Source organism: Bubalus bubalis, chromosome 5 (genome assembly GCF_019923935.1).
Source record: "Bubalus bubalis isolate 160015118507 breed Murrah chromosome 5, NDDB_SH_1, whole genome shotgun sequence".
Lineage (NCBI taxonomy): Eukaryota > Metazoa > Chordata > Mammalia > Artiodactyla > Bovidae > Bubalus > Bubalus bubalis.
The window spans coordinates 24,472,756-24,493,620 of record NC_059161.1 but is presented as its reverse complement, the minus strand read 5'-3'; the positions used below and the strand labels follow the sequence as shown (position 1 = coordinate 24,493,620).

The window sequence follows — 20,865 nt, the reverse complement described above, 5'->3', positions numbered from 1 at the left end:
AGGCATGCTTGTGGTCTGGGCCTATAATAGGAATGTGTAGCAGGTCTTTCCTTATCACTGGCTTTCTGGTTTGGGCTTTCAGGATTTGCATGCACCAGTAAATCTGAATTTCAGATTCCCAACAGTATAGAAGCATTTTGAAGAGCGTAACTGTGTTTGACTGCTCACTCCTGATGGGAGTGTTAAGTGGTTTCCATCTATCAGGTGACCAACCATCTTGGTTTGCCCAGGACTAAGGGGTGCCCTGGCTGCTGGCCTTCCCTGTGCTAAAACCAGAGAGGTCCCAGTTGGTCACCCTATCGCCCGGCCCAGCTGATGGATGTGTAGTCTCCAATGGGGAGACATGGTCTCTTTTACACTGCTATTTCTGCTCTCTCCCTTCCTAGGATACTTCTTTGGATGAAGCCAAGCCAAATCTTCTTAGGATGAAGCTGTCCCTGAACTTGATAAGCACTTCACGGGATATCCTAGAGGAGGAAATGAAATGGGACTTGACTGGTCATCAAGGTTTCTCTGGGTGAGTTCTAGCTTCCGGGTCCAGGTGTGTTCCCCTTTTCTTCCTCTGGCTTTGACTCGGTCCTGTTCTTATCTCAGTGTCTGCATTATTTTCCTTTTTATAATAATCCGTTCTCAACACTCTGAGTGTATCTTTTTAAAAAGGAAATGCAAGGCCCACCTGTGCACTTAGAACATGAAGCTAAGGCACGTTGGCTGCACAGCTGTGGCTCATCTATGCAGCGGCAGAGTTTCACCCACCTGACTGTGCCTGGACTCGCCGTATTTCCCATTGAGGTTGGTCCGGTGGCAGTTCTTATACCACCAAGCGCCCTTGTAGGACATGGCACAGTTGGTAACTGCTATGTCATTGTCTCTGTCCTCCGTGGAGAATGGGCGGCCCTGATGGTAGCTGAGAGAGTCCCCTGGGGAAAAAACACATGCTTGAAGCTGTCCAATTTGTCATTCTTTTGTCTCAACGTTCTGGACATTTGACCCAGGCCCAACAAACCTGGCTTCTGCTTCAGAGATCTTCCACTTACCTCTCTGTGTCTATTCAGCTTTGGCCTGGCTATACTGAGCTCTTTCTCCACGTACTCCTGGGGTCCACTACATCTGTGCTGCTCTCTCCAGCTCAGTTGCTCATTCCCCTGACCTTCTGCTCAGAACTGCGTTCACTCAGCTCCACCTCTCCACCCCTGCCTGTTTCCTCCAGGCCAGCACTGGGACACAGGCATGGATGACTCCTTGTGTCTCAGAGGAGACAGTGATGAGTCATCTGCCCTGGGTAATCTGGGTCACCACTGTGCAGCCTGGCTTTCCCCATGGCTCATCAGGCCTTGGTCACGTCAATATCTGCTCGTTCAGAACTTGGGTCCACATGTGAAGAAGGACATTACCTAACTAGAGTTTCTCTCCATAGGAAGCAAGATGATAAGAAAATCCTAATCATATTAGAGGAGAAGTGATTGGGAAAACCAGGACTGTATCTTGGGGAAAAGCAGACTTGTAACAGGAGACAAGGTTCTAGATCACTGACTCCAAATATTTGATGGGTTATTTAGTAAACAAACAGAACTCCAACAAACAAACACTCTTGGGAGAAGAATGAAGAACAGTAGGTAGAGACGGTGAAGTTAGAGCTGTTGATAATTGGGATAGACTACTTGGAAATATGGGGATATCTTTATTTTTAGAAGCTGGGGGTTTTCTTCTTGGCATGTTGTGCAGGCCACACATATGAACTGAGTATTTAAGTAAGGTATTAAACCGTAATTAATTTATAACTGTTGGCCAAACCTCTGGCCTCTGGCAGAACTTGTGGTTAGAGATGTTGTGAAGGGGCTCATGCTATTGAATGAGTGTCGTCTAAGATGTTTCCGAGGTCACTTTAAGCTGGGGGAACTCATGGCTCTGATCCTGTGGCTTCCTGAGTCCACACTCACAGTGGCCACTCAATGCCTTCAAGTGCTTCTGGTCACAATTTAATTCTTAGGAGGATGGTCCTTCTTTTATAGGGAAGCCTGGTCCATTCAGGCCAGCTTGGTCCCTAAGTCCATATGTTATTATTTCTATCCCATCGTTTTTATCTCCCTCTCTAAACAAACCAGGCTTTATCTCCACCCAGAGCTAATTCCACCGACCTACAACTCATTCTTTCTCATCTCTTCCAGGTCCTGGAGAAGGCAGAAAACAGTTCTTACTTTTTTTCCTTTTTTCATATAGATACAGATAGAGATAGGTATATATTGATATTTTAGCATTTTCATCTCTTCTCACCCTAACTCATACTCAATTCCTGTGTCTTAAAAAATCCTGGCTTAATCCTACTTTCTAGAGACTCTTTCTTTACCATCAGTCCCCTATTTTGTCTCTACCCACGTTTCTATATTCTCATCTTCTGCTTATCTCTCTAACCTAGAAGCTGCCCTCCCTGCGAACTATTCCCTCCTGCTTCCACTTTGGATGTTGCCTGCTGCTGTCTCAGATATGATCCTGATGTTGGTCTTTGTCTCCTCCCCAGATCTGGCCCCCTTCCCATTCCTAGTTCATAAATCCACCTCATACGTTCAGTCCATCTGTTATCTAAGTCTTGGTTTTTCTCTCTCAAACTGCTGTTTGGATTTATGCTTTTCTCTTAACTCCTAAGATCAGCCAAGGCCCTTGTGATCTCCTACCAAGATTAATGCAGCAGCTCCAGCTGGTCTCTGTTCTTTACTCAGGTTTACTTTATCCTATTTAAGGCTGACACTTGGATCTTCCTAAAACTCCACGTCCAGTATGTCACTCAGGACCCACCATGGCTCCCCACTGCCCACCATATTAAGACAGAACTCCTCTGTCCCCTTGGCTTTAAGGCCCTTCAGGGTCTGACTCCACCCTACTCCACTTGTTTCCTTTCTATTCTTTCTGAACTCACACCTTGTCCTGGGCAGCCAGGTCCTCTGCACTTGCCCTCCCTCCACACTAACTGCTCCTTCTGTGACTTCTCCCCTAGGATTTTCTTTCCCTGGAATGTTTCCTTTCCCCGCGGGATCCCAGCCAAATGCTGCTGCTTTCATGAAGCCTTCTTCAACCTCTAAGACCCCCCTTCTCCAAATGCACGTTAAACTGGAAGTGAGTACCCTTCTTTTTGTGGTGAGTTGCTTCCAAACTGTTTCTTATTCAGATAAAAGTTTAGTTCTTGCAGAGGTCAGGCCTTATGCTCCTTATGAGTCCTCACAATTCACATGATGAACTTTTAGAGGTTGCTCAACAACCTTTTCGCCATAATTTGACTTGTAACGTTCAGCTCCAATTCAATTAAGAGTCCTGGTTAGAGACTTGGATTTTTGTAGGCTCGAGAACAATGGAGATGGGAGAAGGGACCGAACTTGGCATTGAAGGCCACAGAGGCCACTGTTCTAGTGGGGCCAATAAAGATGAGCAACATGCAAGATAAAGGCCAGGGGACTTGGGCAATAGTAAATGCCAGAGAGAGGACGGCTCCTCCTCCCTGGAGACCTTCCAGTCTGGAAAGAACCACCATTGTGTGAAGTTGTCCAGAGAAGGGGCCTACATAAGCCTAGCTTCGCATCGTTTGAAGAAGATGAACTGAATATTTGACCTACGAGGTCAGACTGCAATTCATTTTTGATGATTGGCCAAACTGTTGGTGGGACTTGCCTCTGAATCGTGAGAGTAGAGCTCAGTCCAACAGCTGCGACCTTCACGGGGTCCAGCAGTGAGACAGAGCTACACAGAGACTGCGGAGGTTGGGCCCAAGTTCAACAGGTAAGAGCACAGCCTGGGGCCACTGAGGAGGAGGGAGGGGGCTCGGCCAGGTGAGGAAGTGGGAGGGCTTGCTTGTCTTTCTGTGGGAGAAATAAGGGCGGATTTCTGCAGGCACGATTCTAATCTTAGGCAGTGGTTGGTATCAGGTTATTTCTGAAATGGTTTGGTCTGACATTTTGTGTAATACACTCCATTTCAAATGACTATTTTACGTCCAAAGTGTGGGTAAATTGGATCTTTTATTGGGGCACTTCGGGCAGGTCTGATTGCCATGGGGCATGATCTCTCATGTGAACAACAAGGGAAAGCATGTCTTCTCTTTGGAGAAAAGACACCTGGCTGAGCAGAGAAATGGCTGAGCAGATGCAGTCACTGGAGAGGCAACACTTTGATGGTCTTAACTCCAAGAGCCTTGAACATGTTGCTAAATTTATACCCTAGCATTTAGCCATATAATTGGAGTTAATGAAAGGACCAATAACTCCATATACCAAATAGTGGAATATTTGGCAAAACAGGTTTTAGGATATGTACTGGAAGGGAACCTAGGAAATACACTGGCAGAGCCTAAGAATCAGACTGGGATACGATGTCCTGATAAAACTCTTAATGCAACAGAGCTTATAGAGATGCTTGTTGTACTTAGTGGAAGTGTCATAAAATCTACAGAAAACGTGACTGTGTGGGTTCTTGTGGAGGACTGAAAAGACATGTGGCCTGTGGGGGACATGTAGAGCTGTTGTTTGTTCCCTGATGGAGGTGTGATGAAGACTGCTGATAGAGGAGGGCCAGCTCAGAATGGGGGCATCTGTCTTATTTTCATTAGTTCAAAGATGATTTTCCTAGCTGTCATTGCAGGGGAGATTTCTATCCAGACAATAGATGATTATGCTTTCACTGGATGAGAGCCCATATTGACTAATCTAGACAAGAAGAATAATCCTTCACCCTCGCATGGTATTTTTTTTTAACTTCAAAAAGCACTTTCACTCTATTTATCACATTATTTTTTCTGTCTCCTCTGCGAACTAGGGCAGGCATCGTTATTAAGATTTTCCAGATGAGGAAACTGAAGTCCTTGAGAAATTGATTGCAGGTCACCTGAGTGGTGAGGAGCTTGCGTGCGTGCCAAGTCCCTTCAGTCGTGTCTGACTCTTAGCAACCTTATGGACTGTAACCCGCCAGGTTCCTCTGTCCATGGGATTCTCCAGGCATGAATACTGGAGTGCATTGTCATGCCCTCCTGCAGGGGATTGTTTCAACCCAGGTTGGGGGCAGCCTGGACCAGAGCCAGCACTTCCAGCCCTCCACCCTCCTCCTCAGCCAGCAAGGACTTCACCAGCTCTGTGGGTGCTGCTGTTACTCCCCAGTGCAGCTCGGCCTGGAGTGTGGGCCCTACTGCACGTCCACTATCATCGGGGGCTTCTTGGGGGCCAGGGTACCTGCGGTGCCGTTGTAACCTCCTAGGCGGAGTTTGTACAGGCTTCTGTTGTCCTCAACAGAGAACCTGTCGTAGGAGGCAAAGGCGGTCTCCTGCCCATCACGCATGTCCACGCGCAGCTCGTAGCGGCCCTGGGACGTGATCCTGTGTATGTTGTCCAGCCCTGTGAAGAAGAGCCAAGAAAGCAGTGAGCCTGGCCTCAGTGGCTTCAGACATGGGTGGCAGAAGGCGACTATGGCCTCAAAACAGATGTTCTGGGAAAGAGGAGGAATACTGGGATTGCTTTAGCTTTTAGACCTTCCCAGCTGGTTATCAAACAGACCCTTGTTGTTGTTGTTGAGTTGCTAGGTCATGTCTGACTCTGTGACCCCATGGGCTGTAGCCCACCAGGTTCCTCTGTCCATGGGATCTCCCAGGCAAGAATACCGGAATGGGTTGCCATTTCTTACTCCAGGGGATCTTCCCGACCCCAAGATTGAACCTGCATCTCTCCTGCACTGGCAGGCAGATTCCTTACCACTGAGCCACCAGGGAAGCCCAATCAGGCCTTACCAGACGCCAAATTTCCTCCTACAAAAAAGCCACCCAGTTCTGCTGGTGAGTTCCCACTGCAGGTCAGCTCAGGGGTCCTGCCATCAAGTACTGACCCAGTAACTGACAAGCTCTGAGCCATAGGATTCCTGGCCTAGGCCTGCCCCCTGCCTCCCTTCCACCTCCCACTCCAAACCACAGTGTGGGTTGAAAATGATGAGCTGCATCATGGTGTGACTCCTTTGGTGTAAGTGATAGGAAGCAGGAGGTAGGAGCATTGATCAGGGGAACTCAGAGTGGACCCTCAGGGTCCAGAGGATCTGGACATCCTACCCAATAGCCTGGGAGGGGGTTCCATCCACCTTTAATTACACTGCCTTTCCTGTTCTCTGCCTCAGCCCTCCTGAGGCTCCCATAACTGGGTCAGAGAATATTGTCCCCTATCTCATGATGCCAGCTCCTGTCTCTCGGATCTACCTGTTTTATCTTTGCATTGCCACCTCTGCACTCATCTATCTGGTCAGTCACACACCCCCACCCCCAGGCCCACCCCCTTGGCCCTCCCACCACTCTCTCCTTGGCCTCTAAGCTTCCTAGCCTTTGATCTAATAGGTGCAAACCCCAGAAGTCCAGAGTTAGGCAGAGCCCAGATTCTTCTTGGTGATATTTTCTCATATTTTCTTGTCTCTTTGCTCTGGCTGGCTGTGCTCTGGATCTTTCTGATTCTGACCTCCCTGCCCAGACTTTGAACCGCCCCCACCCCCACATTGCTGGTGATCTTGGAGTCCTCCTGATTTCTACCTGCTTGCTGAACTGGGGTCCTCCTGCTTTGCTGTGACATTTGATATCTATCAGAGTACACCATGATTTAGAATTGAAAATATTGCAGATAGGTGGGAATTTAGAGATTACTTAGGCTAGTTTCTTTGTTTTGTTGAAAACGTGGCTGAAGTCCAGAGAGGTGATATGGCTGATGGAGGGTCACCTGGATCTTTCTGTTTCCCTGTCCTGTTTGACAGTTAAAGCCTTATGTTAATTATATATTATATGTTATATAACTGTTTGCTGTTTGCTGGGTTACTGGTACCCTACACTTGGCTTGTGATGTGGTGGATCCTGGTGGTACCCTACCCAGATGCCCTTTAACTGGTCAGCGGACATAACCTCAGCTGCTAACAACTCACAGGTTTATTACCCAAACAGGAGTTGCTTCACTCTGGAAGTTACCCTCTCCCTCCCCCATGCCTTGGGGCAGAGCCCCATCAATGCCTGATGTAGGGGGTGGGTAGTCCCAGATCCCAGCCCCCTTGCCCCACTGGGGACCAACTCTGAGGCGCAGTTCATGCTCCAGAGCTTCCCTGGGGATCAGACCGATGCTAATCTCCCACCAAGATCACACTGTTAAACTCCTCCCTGCTCTATCCTGTTTCCCCACCCACTTCTGAGAGTACTCGCCCGATAAATGGCTTGAACAAGAATCCCAGTGTCAGACTTTGCTTCTAGGGAACCCAGCTGACAACGTAAACCGTGGTCAGAGTATTACCCCTCACCTGAGTACCGCTACCAGGCTGTGCTTCTACTTAAGAGCCCTCCCTGGCTCCCTATTATGTATGGCATTAAGTCAAAGCTTCCCTTCCTCACTTGAGGGACTGTAACATGTCTTTGTTCAACCCACCTTACCTCATTTTCTTCTTTCCCTGAGCTGCATCTTTGCTCTAGTTGGATGGTTTTTCATTTTCCCATGTGCTCATGTCAACGGGATCCCTGCCTTCCCTCTTTTCTTATCCCCCTCCCTCCTTCATCCTTTTTACTCATCTCTCAATGCCTTCTGCAGGAAGCTGACTCTTCCTTCTCTGAATATCTGTGGCCTAGCTCATAGATGAGTACAGTGTTTCTGAGTGTGAGAGGGCATCTTTGATGATACGAGAAGTAATTGGGGAATGTGCTTAGTCATGTCTGACTCTTTGTGACCCCATGGACTATAGCCCACCAGGTTCCTCTGTTCATGGGATATTCCTGGCAAGAATACTGGGGTGGGTTGCCATTTCCTCCTCTAGGGGATTTGCCTGATCTAGGGATCGAATCCGTGTCTCCTGAACCTCCTGCATTGGCAGGTGGATTCTTTACCACTGAACCACCCAGGAAGCCATTTTTGGAGTAAGGACTAAATAACTTTAAACGTGTAGGGAGAAAGGTATTTCCAAATTCTGTCTCTTTCTCCGTAGATGGAGGGGAAGCCTTAATCCTGATTCTAACTGTTCCTCTCAGTCTGGATCTAGTACTCTGTGCGTATTCACTGGAAGGACTGATATTGAAGCTGAAGCTCCAATACTTTGGCCACCTGATGTGAAGAGCTGACTCATTGGAAAAGACCTTGATGCTGGGAAAGATTGAAGGCAGGAGGAGAAGGGGATGACAGAGGATGGGATGGTTGGATGGCATCATCAACTCAATGGACATGAACTTGAGCAGACTCCAGGAGATAGTGAAGGACAGGGGAGCCTGGCGTGCTGCAGTTCATGAAGTTTCGAAGAGTCAAACATGACTTAGCGGCTGAACAGCAGCAACAACAAAAACTTTGTGGTTTAACACTCAACACTTTCTAATCTCCATTTTTAACACCACCAGCACCAGCAACAACTGGCATTTCATATTTTTGCTGTTTGCATTGCATTTATTTTTAAGATTCCCTTTTATTTATGGCACATGATGACTCGCTTTCTGTTTTTGGCAATGCTGTGATGTTTCTTTCACAAAAGAATAGATTTCATTTATTAAAAGTGATACATAGGGACTTTCCTGGTGGTCCAGTGGTTCAGACCCCAAGCTTCCAATGCAAGGGGCTAGGGTTCAGTCCCTCGTCAGGAAACTGGATCCCACATGCTACAACTGAGGATCCCACGTGCCACACCTGGGACCCAGCACAGCCAAAGAAATAATTTTTTTAAAAAGTGATATATAGAAAATTCAAGCGTGCGACAGTTCAGATGTTTCCCAGAAGTGACTGTGGCGTCCAGTGGCTGAGGCTGGGGAAGCATGAGCACTGTCCGTTGTGGGCACATCGATTTCTGTGCTTTACACGTACCTCCCAAGCTGACTGCAAACTCTTAGAAGGCAAGGATACTTTCCTATTCACTTCTCTTTCCTTTTTTACCTTCTATTTTTATTACATTCATCAGCAAATACAGATCTGGGCATCTAGTAGGCACTCAGTAAATTCTTATCAATTGAGTGATTGATTGGTATCTACACTTTAGGTACCTACTATCCTCAGCCACTGTGACAGGTAATGAGGTTGAAAATGAATATGGTTAGGTCCCAGGCCTGAAAGAAGTTTACATAGTATAGTCAGGAGAAACAGAAAGGAAAACAGACCCTGATTTGGGCCACAAAAGAGAGAGACTGCTCCTGCAGGCAAAATTAGAGACAAATGGATAGGACAGGTCCTACTGGGGAAGAGGAGGTGAGCTGAGGCTTTGAATATGCAGCAAAGCACAGCAAGGTGTATGGGGGTGGGGAGAGTTGATAGGCAGAGGTCCCTTGCAAAGAAAACAGTGATTCTAAGGCTTTGGAGTCTGGGGAAAGGGATGGATGAATTGGGAATTGGGAGTTAACAGATATACATTACTTACATACAAATATTGTATTGGCTAAAAAGTTTGTTTGGGTTTTTCCATACTATCTTCCACAAAAATCCGAACAAACGTTTTGACCAACCCAATAGATAAACAATAGGACTTACTGTATATAGCACAGGGAACTATATTCAATATCTTATAATAACTGATAATGGAAAAGAATCTGAAAAAGGATATATGTATTTATGTGTGTATGTATAACTGCATCATTTTGCTGTATACTTGAAACACTGCCAATCAACTATACTTCAATAAGAAAATATTTGGAGTTTGGTGTCGGTTGGAGGGTGCAGGGAAGGGGAATGGGGCTCTTGGTGGTGGGGAGCAGGCCCAAGAGGAGGGCCTTGTACCATAGCTAAGGTGCTGGTGACGGGGACTCATTTAAAAGTTCTACAAATGGGGCTAGCCATTGCTCAGATTTTGGCATGAGGGAGATAGTTCTAGTGGCCGTGTAGACAAGGGTTGATCCAGAAGGCAGGAAGGCCAGTTATGGGGTTCTGATAGGAACGTCCAAGAGAAGGATGATGAGGCTGAGTGGGAGATAGAGAGGAGACCACAGATACAGAAGACAATTATTGCCTTTCCTTGGCCTCCCTTCATGATCACTGTGAAAATCTAACAGGGAGATGCAGGGAATAATAAATGTACTGCTTTCTGGAACTGGCTCCTCTGCCATCTGCCTGGGTCGGGTTGTGTTTACCTTGTCACACCAGTTCGGTTCTCAGTCTACACCTCCCGCTTGCGTCAGACCTCTAGGAAATTGCCAGTCACCTCTAATGTCATTTTCATTTTTTCCTTTTCCATCCCAAGTCAGGTAATAATATTCCTCCAAGGAACAAGGTCTGAGCGACTGTCTCATTTTCCTCCTGGCCTGCAGGCTGGTTGGCTGATGCCTGGCTTCTGAGAGATGACCCGCCAGCCTATTGCTCCCCCTGCCCCCTTCCCCCACCAGGCAGCTCACTCCCTTTGTAAAAGTTGCCTCACGTCAAGACCCATCAGCATAAGAGACTATTAATGAGGATGGGAAGAGACAGAGCAAAGAGGAAAACACCACCACAAGATAAAAACAGATCAATAGTGGAGCCAAACAGAGCAAGAGGTACTGAAAGCAATTCACGAGCTGTCAACTTCTCAGCAGACCCAGGGTTTCTGATAATCCCAGATGGACACAGAACGCAGAGAGACGGACAAAAAGCCAGAGTAGCATTCCAAGAGAAACAAAAAAGGAGGCGTTACCCAGCCAAAACTCATCCTCCAGGTTCCCAAAGCCAACACGGTACTCAGTCCATTTCCGGAAAAAATCAGTTTGGCCATTCTGCCGCCTCTGGAATACCTGTGAAGAGAGAGGGACAAATGAAAAAAAATGAGTAAAACTACTGTAACAGAGTTTTATATCTGCAGTGACAGAGACACTCAGGTAAGGACCACTGCAGTAGAGAGCTCGGTATATGCACAGCGGTCATGGCAGGAGACGCTTGGAGCCCTTCTCTGAAGCACAGGGGCCCTTGATGAATAGGCTGGGGTGTGATGTTGACACTAATTTGCACCCCTGCAATGTAGAAAGGATTCAGGATACATATCAAACCCCCGATAGTCAAGGGAAATAGGCTAGGCTCTCAAATTCATCTTTTCACACCGTGGCATGCAGCAGAAAGCATTTTTCACCAAAAGAATGGGACCCATTTCAGATCAGCCAGTAATGTCATCATCCTGTTTCAGGCAAAGCAAGTGTGTATCATTCACTTTCTGAACTGTTTAAGTGCTAATTTCATTTAACCTCCAATACATCAGCCTCGACCTCAACTTCCGATTATGCTTTAATAAGAAGGCACAAATATGTCAGAAACATAAAAGAAGACATCTCCCAAGAGTGACTGTTTTGAGCCCAGCCACCATTGACTCCATTCAACAACTATCCATTTGGCACTGTGAAAAATCCAGCATGGTGTGTTGGTGCTGGAGGCGGGATCCTCAGGAGGAATGGGTGTGAAGGGGTAGGGGTTCCATCTGTAACTGACTCAGCTAATGCTGGGCTGCTTTTGGGCCAGGCTGCCAGAACTCCCCCACCTGCATAGTGGCCTGCAGTGATGTGTGAGGCCATTCGCCAGGCTGCCCATTCTCTTCTCTCTGTACTGCCCTATTGGACATGGGAGGAGTGTGATAGGAAATGGAGTCTCTCTTTTCCCTACCACTTCTGCTCCCTGAAGACTATTGGGGAAGAACCAGAAAGGCCAGGAGAGGATGGAGACAGGGGTGGCCTTTGTACATAGAGGTGGCGATCCACTTTCTGCCCCTTAACTGCTCCGCCATATGTGATTCTCCAACAGAAAGACACTGATCACCTCCCCATAGAGACTTCCCTCCTCCTTCGAGGGACTCACCTCCTCTACTCCTTATCATAGATGCAGTTTTCAGCAGGGAAGACCCCTGGGCCTCTCTGAGCTACTTCTCTCTTTTCCTGGCACCCTCCTGCATGAACTATCTCCCCAGAAGGAGCCGTTTTCCTGGGTCCCCCTTTCTTGGCTGGACCACTACAGCCTCATATTCTTATTCCTTCCTCTGCCTGTTCAAACCTGTGATAGGTCTGCTGAACAAGGGCCCTGAGGACGATGCAGAGTTACAGAGTGGACCTGTGGGGTGGGGGTGGAGGGGCAGGGAGAGTGGATGAATAAATGGCCAAAGGATGGTGAAGTGTGGATGGATGGGTGCCGAGCCAGGTGGATGGAGGCACCAAGGTCGCTGGCGTGCCTGGAGAACAGCCATAGGTACTTACAATCCAACCACCCCCATCGGTGGTCATGTCGCAGTACACCTGTAACTTCCGGCTTAGCTCTCCGTTGAGGAAGATGGTGTAAACCCCGCTCAGAGTGTCTCCGTTCATCAAGTGCTGGGCACAGTCTTGAGGATGAGGGAAGACCCGGCCCCCTGCACAGGAAAAGAGGCAGTTTCCATAGTGGGGTAGGGACCTCCCACTATGCATGAGAGCCCCTTGGACTGTAAAACATTTTAGAGAATCTGACAGTGCTTCATCAAGAGCGATAAGGAATCCTCAGTGAATCTTCAACTGATGTTGGGTTTATCAGACAGTATACAGCTTTATGGGATCTGAAGACCAAAGAGCTGGGTTCACTGTGTGACTCCCCCATTCCCCCTCTTGTTTAGCTTAGGCAAATAGCCTGACTTCCTGGCATCCGTCTTCTCATCAGAAAGATGAGGATAATAAAAATATTCCTCTAGCAAGGGTGAAAGTATGTTAATACAGAGAGTGATGGGTTACTTAGGCAATGATTACAGATACACGGGCCACAGTAAATCACCGCAGAGCCCACATCTCAAAAGAATGAGAGGGATTTAAGCACAGCCGTCCACCATTTTCACAGCAACCCGTAAGGAATGCCCCAAACAGGCTTAGTATTAGCAAGAAGATGGGTATCTATTTCTCATGTAAAATAATTTCCTGATTGGACTAAACAATCAAATGGCCATGTTTTACAGTTCAGTTTAAGTTTAAGGAGAGGGCAGAGGAAATAAATTGCTGCTCATCTTTCAGAGAGAACAGCCCAATTTGTAGAACAATATCTAATTAGCTGAAAGAGAAGCTTAAATCATGTGTCTTGAAGAGCTTGGCTTCAGGGCAGATTTTAATGCTCAACAGGCAAGCCAGAAAGCAGAGGTCCCAAGGGAGGAGCTTTACTGGACTGCAGGAGCTGATGGGAGCGAGTTAAAGGCAGAGCTTTCCAAGGGAGGAAAAGTGCCTTGGGTGCCCTGTAAATATATGATCTCTGGGTTCAATGGAAAGGGTGGTGCGCTGCTGTGGTTCTGCATCCTGCGAACTGTAGCAGAATCATGAAGAGGTGGGGTAGGGACCTGATGGCAACCTATAGCAGCCCCTAGTGGCAGAACCCATGCACTGCAGGTATAACAGAGGGTCACTTGGAGAGTCACCCAGTGGGCCGGAGCAGGCAGCGGCACAATGCCACACAAGGGAGGTAACATAGCCACCTCAACGACGCATCTGTGCTAGTAAGAGCTTCTGGTGGTTTGGTAGGCTTTATGCAAGACCCCTATTGGAGATGTGTTAACTCCTCCTGCGTAAGGACTGTCCAGCGTGCCGCCACACCACAGATTAGGTTCCCTCCCATTTAAGGTAGTGTGGAACAAGCCACCACCTGCTTCAGGCATGTTCCGCCAGGGAATACAAAATAGTCCTATAGAACTAGTACTTTACCAAGTGTGCATTTATTTCCATGTAATTCTTGCAAGAAACGTGAGAGGAAGACATTGTTATAGATTGAAGACTTATTTTACGGAGAAGGAAACTAGCTCAGAAAGATCACGCGACTTCCTCTGTTCACTTGAACTTAGGTTTTCAGACTCCAGGTCAAGTGCTCCTTACACTACTGAAATGGGGACTATAACCTATGATACAGTTAACTGGATCTACATCTATTCAGATAGCAAACGATTAATGAACATCATATGGGTCTCCCAGGTGGCACAGTGGTAAAGAATCTGCCTGCCAAGCAGGAGACCCAGGTTCAATCCCTGGCAGGGAAGATCCCCTGGAGAAAGGGAATGGCAACCCACTCCAGTATCCTTGTCTGGGAAATCCCACGGACAGAAGAACCTGGTGGGCTACAGTCCATGGGGTCTCAAGAGTCGTATGCGACTTAGAAACTAAACCACAACAAATATTTATCTTATAAGCATATAAGGCCCCAAAGATTAAAGTTAGCTCAATGTTCTTTGTTCACATTAAATATCTTAACCCTCCAAAATGTATTTCCTTGATAGCTATAGAAAAGCTCTCAACTTGCATCTCCAGCCTGTCCAAGAGCTCCTTAGAGTACCTGATCCCACCTGTTCCTAGAGGGTCCAGTTACATTTCGGGGACAAGCGTGAGTGAGCACCTCCCCCCCGGCCCCCTTGCCACCTTGGGAGCACAGTGATTATTTCTTGGCTTCCAGGATATTCTCTAGCTGGTCTTTAGAGCAACTGGCTTGTCTGCCTTCCTTTTCCCTTTATTTTCTCACTGCTTGAGTTTCTCATTTTAGATCAACATAAAACATGCTTGTCTTCACCTCACTTCTGCCTTATGCACTAATAACCCTATCCCCTGAATCTGCCTCAGTTCCTTAAAGGGGCCAGAACCCCACGTTTCTTCCCAATACACATATAACACCAGGCCAAACTTTAGAACAGACAAATAAATGATCATATATAGGCTCCTTCACATTGATAATGTTGATTATTTAATATTTCTGTTTAGATCCTTTCAAAAGGCTCAAAGATATTAGTTGTTTTAAAGGTAGAACTACCAAAACCAAATATAGGACAATGAGATAACTTGTTCTGGAGGAGAGAAGCTTTTACATATCTAAAGGCTGTCATATAAAAAAGGGATGCATTTTTATAAAGTCAGAAAACAGGGATAAAATCAAATTAAGAAAAAGTGGACCTAAGGAGTGTCCTGGGTCAGGAAGATCCCCTGGAGAAGGGATAGGCTACCCACTCCAATATTCTTGGGCTTCCCTTGTGGCTCAGCTGGTAAAGAATCCACCTGTAATGTGGGAGGCCTGGGTTTGATCCCTGAGTTGGGAAGATCCCCTGGAGAAAGGAAAGGCTACCCACTCCAGTATTCTGGCCTGGAAAATTCCATGGGCTTGTATAGTCCATGGAATCGCAAAGAATCAGACATGACTGAGTGACTTTCACTTTTACTTTCAAGGAGTGTGTAAGTTTGGATGGGATGAAGGTTCCAGACTGCACCCTGGGAGAGGAAGGGGCATGGTCTCCTCCTTCTGGGCCCCCACACTGGACTGGTTAGTGGAGGTGCTCACCAAACGTGTGCAGGGCTGATGCATAGTTGCTGGATGCATTTGCCTTACCTTTGACAAATGGCAAGTCCACCCGGTGGCTTAGAGATCCCACTTACTATGATTTAGTCTGTAGCATTAATGGAAAGAATCAAAAGCATTTTGCTTGTACAGACTATCTGGGGCAGCAATATTCACATCTTGGGAACTTGAAGGAGACATTTACTATAAAACCACTCCTCTTCACCCTACTCCAGCTTTCAAGACTGTCAAAGTTTTACCTCCCACCACCAGTCCATGATCAAATTATTATTCCTTTTCAGCTGTTGAGAGGAAGCAGACTCATTAATTGTTCCCAAACCAGAGACTATTAAAATTGAGTTCCCTGGGTTTTGCAGCAGATCTGCTTAATCAGAATGCTGGGGCAGGGGTCGGGGGAGGGGGCTGGGTATCAGGAATCAGTATTAAACTAAAGCTCTTCAGATGAGCCTGAAGACCAGCTGGATTTGAACTCCACAGTTCCTCTAGCATGTTTTCCTCTTCTTAAAGAGTCCAGAGGTGGAATTGGTTAGCTAGACTGTGCTCTAAGGGGTGCAATGATCTGCTTTCTCTGCTGAGATCCACATGGCAGAGTGGATAAACACCTCCCCTCTTTCCTTCTTTTCTTTCCCATTTTCCCTTTCCTTCTCTCTCTCTTTCCCAGTGGGCATGTCTTGAGTAGGCTGGTCCCAAGATGTGTAGATTGAGCGAGAGGGATAAGAGACTCTAATTATCCTTGAGTTTAAGCCTTGTGTCCCAGTTTTTACCATTAAATTCTCCTGTGGGGTTATTGGGCCCTGGTTTAGTTAATAATATATAATACACTGGTTCCCAATGTGCTTTGTTCATTGCGTGTACACTGTGGCTTCATATGTTTTTAGGAGATGATCAGGGCATTTTTGGGGGCACCCTTAGCTCTCTGGATGTTATACATCTAAAATACCAAAACCTCACCTTTAATCCTAATGTAGATCATCCCAGTAGTTTTTCCAAGGCAGAAATTTTAGGATGAAGACCAAAACTGGAAGGCTTTCCTTCTCTTCCCCTTCGATACAATTACTAGGGCCTGGCCTGACAAAGAGGCTTTTTTTTTTTTCTTTTTCTTTTTTCTTTCTTTTTTTTTTTTTTTTTTAAAGCACAGGCTGTTGTGATTACCAAGTTGAGAGGAAAACAATGCCAAGCGATCGGTACAGTGAAATGTCTTACAGCTAAGTGTTTCTAGATGTAATTGGGAGATCAACAGGATCAGGGCATTCACTGGAAGAATGGCTCAGAAATTGGTTTCTGTTGGGCATCTGGAGGCTGAATGCTGAGTAGAGGGAAGTGAGCTCTGTGATAAACAGTGCAAACAGAGCGCCCCCAGTTGGCTGGGAGTGAGGGGAGAGATCCTGTCCCTGCTCTGTCCCTTACTTGCTTTGTGTTATTGAAGTGGTCTTTAAAATGGTCAGAGTTAATGGCTTTGGAGAGTGTCTGCCCAATCTAATGGCCTTAGCATCAGAACTGAACTATGATTATCAGTATTTACCTCTGAGAACAACCTCAGAAAGTCTCTGCAACTGCAGACAAAAGGTGCCGTTTCATATTAGCACAGGTGAGACCACCTCTGGCCACCCACCCTTACACTTTTTTCTCAGAAGTGGGTTTGTGGGTAGCAAAGTTTGGGGAACCAGTCTGAGGCTGTGGACAGGGAAAAGTTATCTGTTTAGCCCACATGGGCTGTCAAACCTACCATCTTGGCCTCCTTCACAGTATCTTCCAATTGATTTATGTGTTCATTCTTTTGTGTATTAATTCAGCAACCACATAGGAAGTGTCTATTGGGTTCTAAATATTGGGATAAGAGATTGAAATATAGGGAAGCAAAAGACACAGTCTTATTTTTCAGGTTGCTCACACTCTGGTAGGAGAAAAAAAACAAATATAACCCCAAGTTCTGAGTACTCTGGAGAAGAGATAAACAGGAGTATGTTAAGGCTGTAAATTGTCACCTTGTTTATTTAACCTATATGCAGAGTACATCATGCAAAATGCTGGATTGGATAAAGCACAAGCTGGAATCAAGATTCCAGGAGAAATAACAACCTCAGATATACAGATGACACCACCCTTATGGCAGAAAGCGAAGAGGAAAGTGATGAAAATGAAAGAGGAGAGTGAAAAAGCTGGCTTAAAAATCAACATCCAGAAAACTAAGATCATGGCATACGGTCCCATCACTTCATGGCAAATAGATGGGGAAACAGTGGAAACAGTGGCTGACTTTATTTTCTTGGGCTCCAAAATCACTGCAGATGATGAGTGTGGCCATGAAATTAAAAAATGCTTGCTCCTTGGAAGAAAAGCGATGACCAATCTAGACAGTGTATTAAAAAGCAAAGCCATTACTTTGCTGACAGAGGTCCATCTAGTCAAGGCTATGGCTTTTCCAGTGGTCATGCATGGGTGTGAGAGCTGGACCATAAAGAAGGCTGAGCACCGAAGAATTGATGCTTTTGAACTGTGGTGTTGGAGAAGACTCTTGAGAGTCCCTTGCACTGCAAGGAGATCAAACCAATCTATCCTAAAGGATATCAGTCCTGAATATTCATTGGAAGGACTGATGCTGAAGCTGAAGCTGAAGCTCCAGTACTTTGGCCACCTGATGCAAAGAACTGACTCATTTGAAAAGACTCTGATGCTGGGAAAGATTGAAGGCAGGAGGAGAAGGGTATGACAGAGGATGAGATGGTTGGATGGTATCACCGACTCAATGGACAAGAGTTTGAGTAGGCTCTGGGAGTTGGTGATGGACAGGGACGTCTGGCATTCTGCAGTCCACGGGGGTCACGAAGAGTTGAACATGACTGAATGACTGAGCTGAACTGAACAAGGAGCTATCAAAACATGAAGTGCACATGTAGTGAATTTTGTGGCTGGTGAGGGTAGGGTGAGTGCTGGAGTATGGGACAGGGGTTAGCAAGTGCTTATCAGAAAGTGCTTCTTATTTTAGGAACCAAAGTAGAAATTAGTCACAAATTGATGGAAGAGGAATATTCTAGGTCTGTGCAAAATGTGATCTATCTGGGAAACTGCAGGTTTCAGCCAGGAAACAAGAAAAAGAGCTGGATTGAGTACGTGAAAGAAAGACTTGGGGAAATAAGAAGGACTGGATCATGACATTTAAGGAGTTGGACTTCCTCCTGAAGGAAATAAGATGAAGAGCCCATTAATGGACTTTAAGCTCAAGTTTTTAAAATAGCAATTTCCCTGTAGTGTGGAGAATGAATTAGATGGGGGTGAGAGTGGAGGTGAGACCTCATCGGCAGGTGGCAGTAGGAATCAAGGTAGAGAGGTAACAATAGCCTTCAAGAAGCCAATGGGAGCATAGAATTAACTGTGCGGTCAACAGCTTGGATGGCTTTATCTTAAGCAGAGTTTCTGAGGAAGGTCTTTAAGCTCTGAAGACCACTTGTCTTCTACCTACCAAGGGCTAACATAACAGGCTTCTAAATCTTCCCTTTGAAGATCAACTAAAGGCACCCTAACAGCAAAGAAATGTTCTGACATAATTTACTATTCCTTAGATTTACTAATATGAGGAGATCCAATTCTATGGCAGATTAATTGATCATAGACAGGCAGCTTCCAGCCTGGTCCTTCTCTGTGGCTTTTGATTTAATATCGCAAGGAAAGGCCTCCTACCTAGTCTCTTCCTGCCATCCTGGCCCCACTTGCATCTATTCTCTATATTTTAACCAGGGTAATATTTTTATACTGTAAAAGTGATACTATCTCATCCTTTCTCTCACTTGCTGAGACCTTCCAAAAGCTTCTCCAATCAGTGGCTCTGATTGTAATGGCTTCTTGCAATTAGAATAAAATCTAAAATCCTTAACACATCCTATAAATTCCTGCATGCTCTGCCTCTGCCTTGTACCTCTCCCTCTTTCCATTGGCTTTCTTTTAATCTGTTGAATATGCCAAACTTATTCCTCCCTCGAGGTGTAGTAATTACTCTTCTCTAGGCTTGGAATGCTCTTCTGTGTGATTCATTCTCATCATTCAAGTCCTGGCTCAAATGGCTCAGGTCAAAGAGAGGTCTTTCCTGACCACCCTTGTTGAGGCCAGAGTCTGGGATGTGGGAAATAGTGGCAAGTGAGTTCCAGTGCAGAGGAGATAATTTGAAAGAAGCCTGGGTCAGACCCACTTGCTTATCTTGGAGAGCCCCTCAAAGAGGCAGAAGGTAACTGGGATGCCCCCTGGGGACATAGATGCTGGTGAGAGTGATTTTCAGGAGTCTGTCCTACCACAAGGACACTGGTACTGGCAAGTGCTATTTTGAAATCCTTTCTCTATCCTATTAGCACAAAGCATTTACCCACTCATCCAGCATCAGCCTCAGACCCCTGGACCACACAGCTAGCCTTGTCAGAATCTGGCACTGTCCACCATGGGCTAGCAGCTGCCACTTGGCTCAGAGCCTGGCAGCCAACCAGGCCAGGGGCCAGCGCCACCTGCCAGCATACCCACAAGAGTCAGTCCCCTTACAATAGAAGGACCCACAGAGCCCACACAGGGAACACTCCTAGAGTATATAACTCTGTGACCAGAGACAAGTGTGCTGCTGGGCTCCATAGGATGTTCCTACATAAGGCTACTCATCTGAGATCAGGAAACATAACTGACCTACTTAATACACAGAAATAAAAACAGAGCATGAGACAGAATGAGAAGACATAGGAATATGTTCCAATGAAGGAATAAGACAAAACTTCAAAAGAACTAAACAAAGTGGAGATAAACAATCTATCCAATAGAGTTCAAGGTAACAGTCATAAGGATGCTTGATGAACTCAGGAGAAGAATGAATGAACACAGAGAGGAGTTTAACAAAGAGTTGGAAAATACAAAGAAGAACCAAACAGAGCTAAAGGAAACAATAACTTAAGTTAAAAAAAACTACATTAAGAGAAGTCAACAGTGGATTAGATGATACAGAGGAATAGATCAGAGAACTGGAAGACAGACTGGAAATTACCCAAACTGAACAGAAAAAAAAAAAAAAGACTTGAAACTTGAGGATAGTTTAAGAGACCTCTTGAACAACATCAAGTGTACTAGCTTCCCATTATTGGGGTCCCAGAAGGAGAAGAGAGAGAAAAGAGGGCAAAGAACTCATTTGAAGAAATAATAGCTGAAACTTTCCATAACCTGGGAAAGGAAACAGACTTCCAAGTCCAGGAAGCAGAGTCCCAAACAAGAGGCATCCAGAGGTCCATGTCAAGATGCTTTATGATTAAAATGGCAAAAATTAAAGGTAAAGAGTCTTAAAGGACTTCCTTGGTGGTCCAATGATTAAGAATCCACCTGCCATTGCAGGGGACATGGGTTCAATCCCTGGTCCAGGAAGATAAAGAAAGCTGAGTGCTGAAGAATGGATGCTTTTGCACCGTGGTGTTGGAGAAGACTTTCTTCTTTTTTTAAATTTATTTTAATTGGAGGCTAATTACTTTACAGTATTATAGTGGTTTTTGCCATACATTCACATGAATCAGCCATGGGTGTACACGTGTTCCCCATCCTGACACTCCCTTCCACCTCCCTCCCCATCCCATCCCTCAGGGTCATCCCAGTGCACCAGCCCTGAGCACCT

General features: G+C 46.0%; 1 protein-coding gene across 2 annotated transcripts in view; it reads right to left on the bottom strand.

The window, feature by feature from the left end:
• The window catches only part of TNR (tenascin R), a 487,013-nt gene that overhangs the window by 3,560 nt on the left and 462,588 nt on the right, over positions 1-20,865 (bottom strand). For both annotated transcript variants that reach the window (XM_006060357.4, XM_025285598.3), the window contains 4 exons: positions 12,152-12,303; positions 10,615-10,711; positions 5,211-5,372; positions 757-920 (listed from right to left, as the gene is read on the bottom strand). In XM_006060357.4, coding sequence (XP_006060419.2) covers positions 757-920; positions 5,211-5,372; positions 10,615-10,711; positions 12,152-12,303 — 575 coding nt within the window. The remainder of the gene's footprint in view (positions 1-756; positions 921-5,210; positions 5,373-10,614; positions 10,712-12,151; positions 12,304-20,865) is intronic.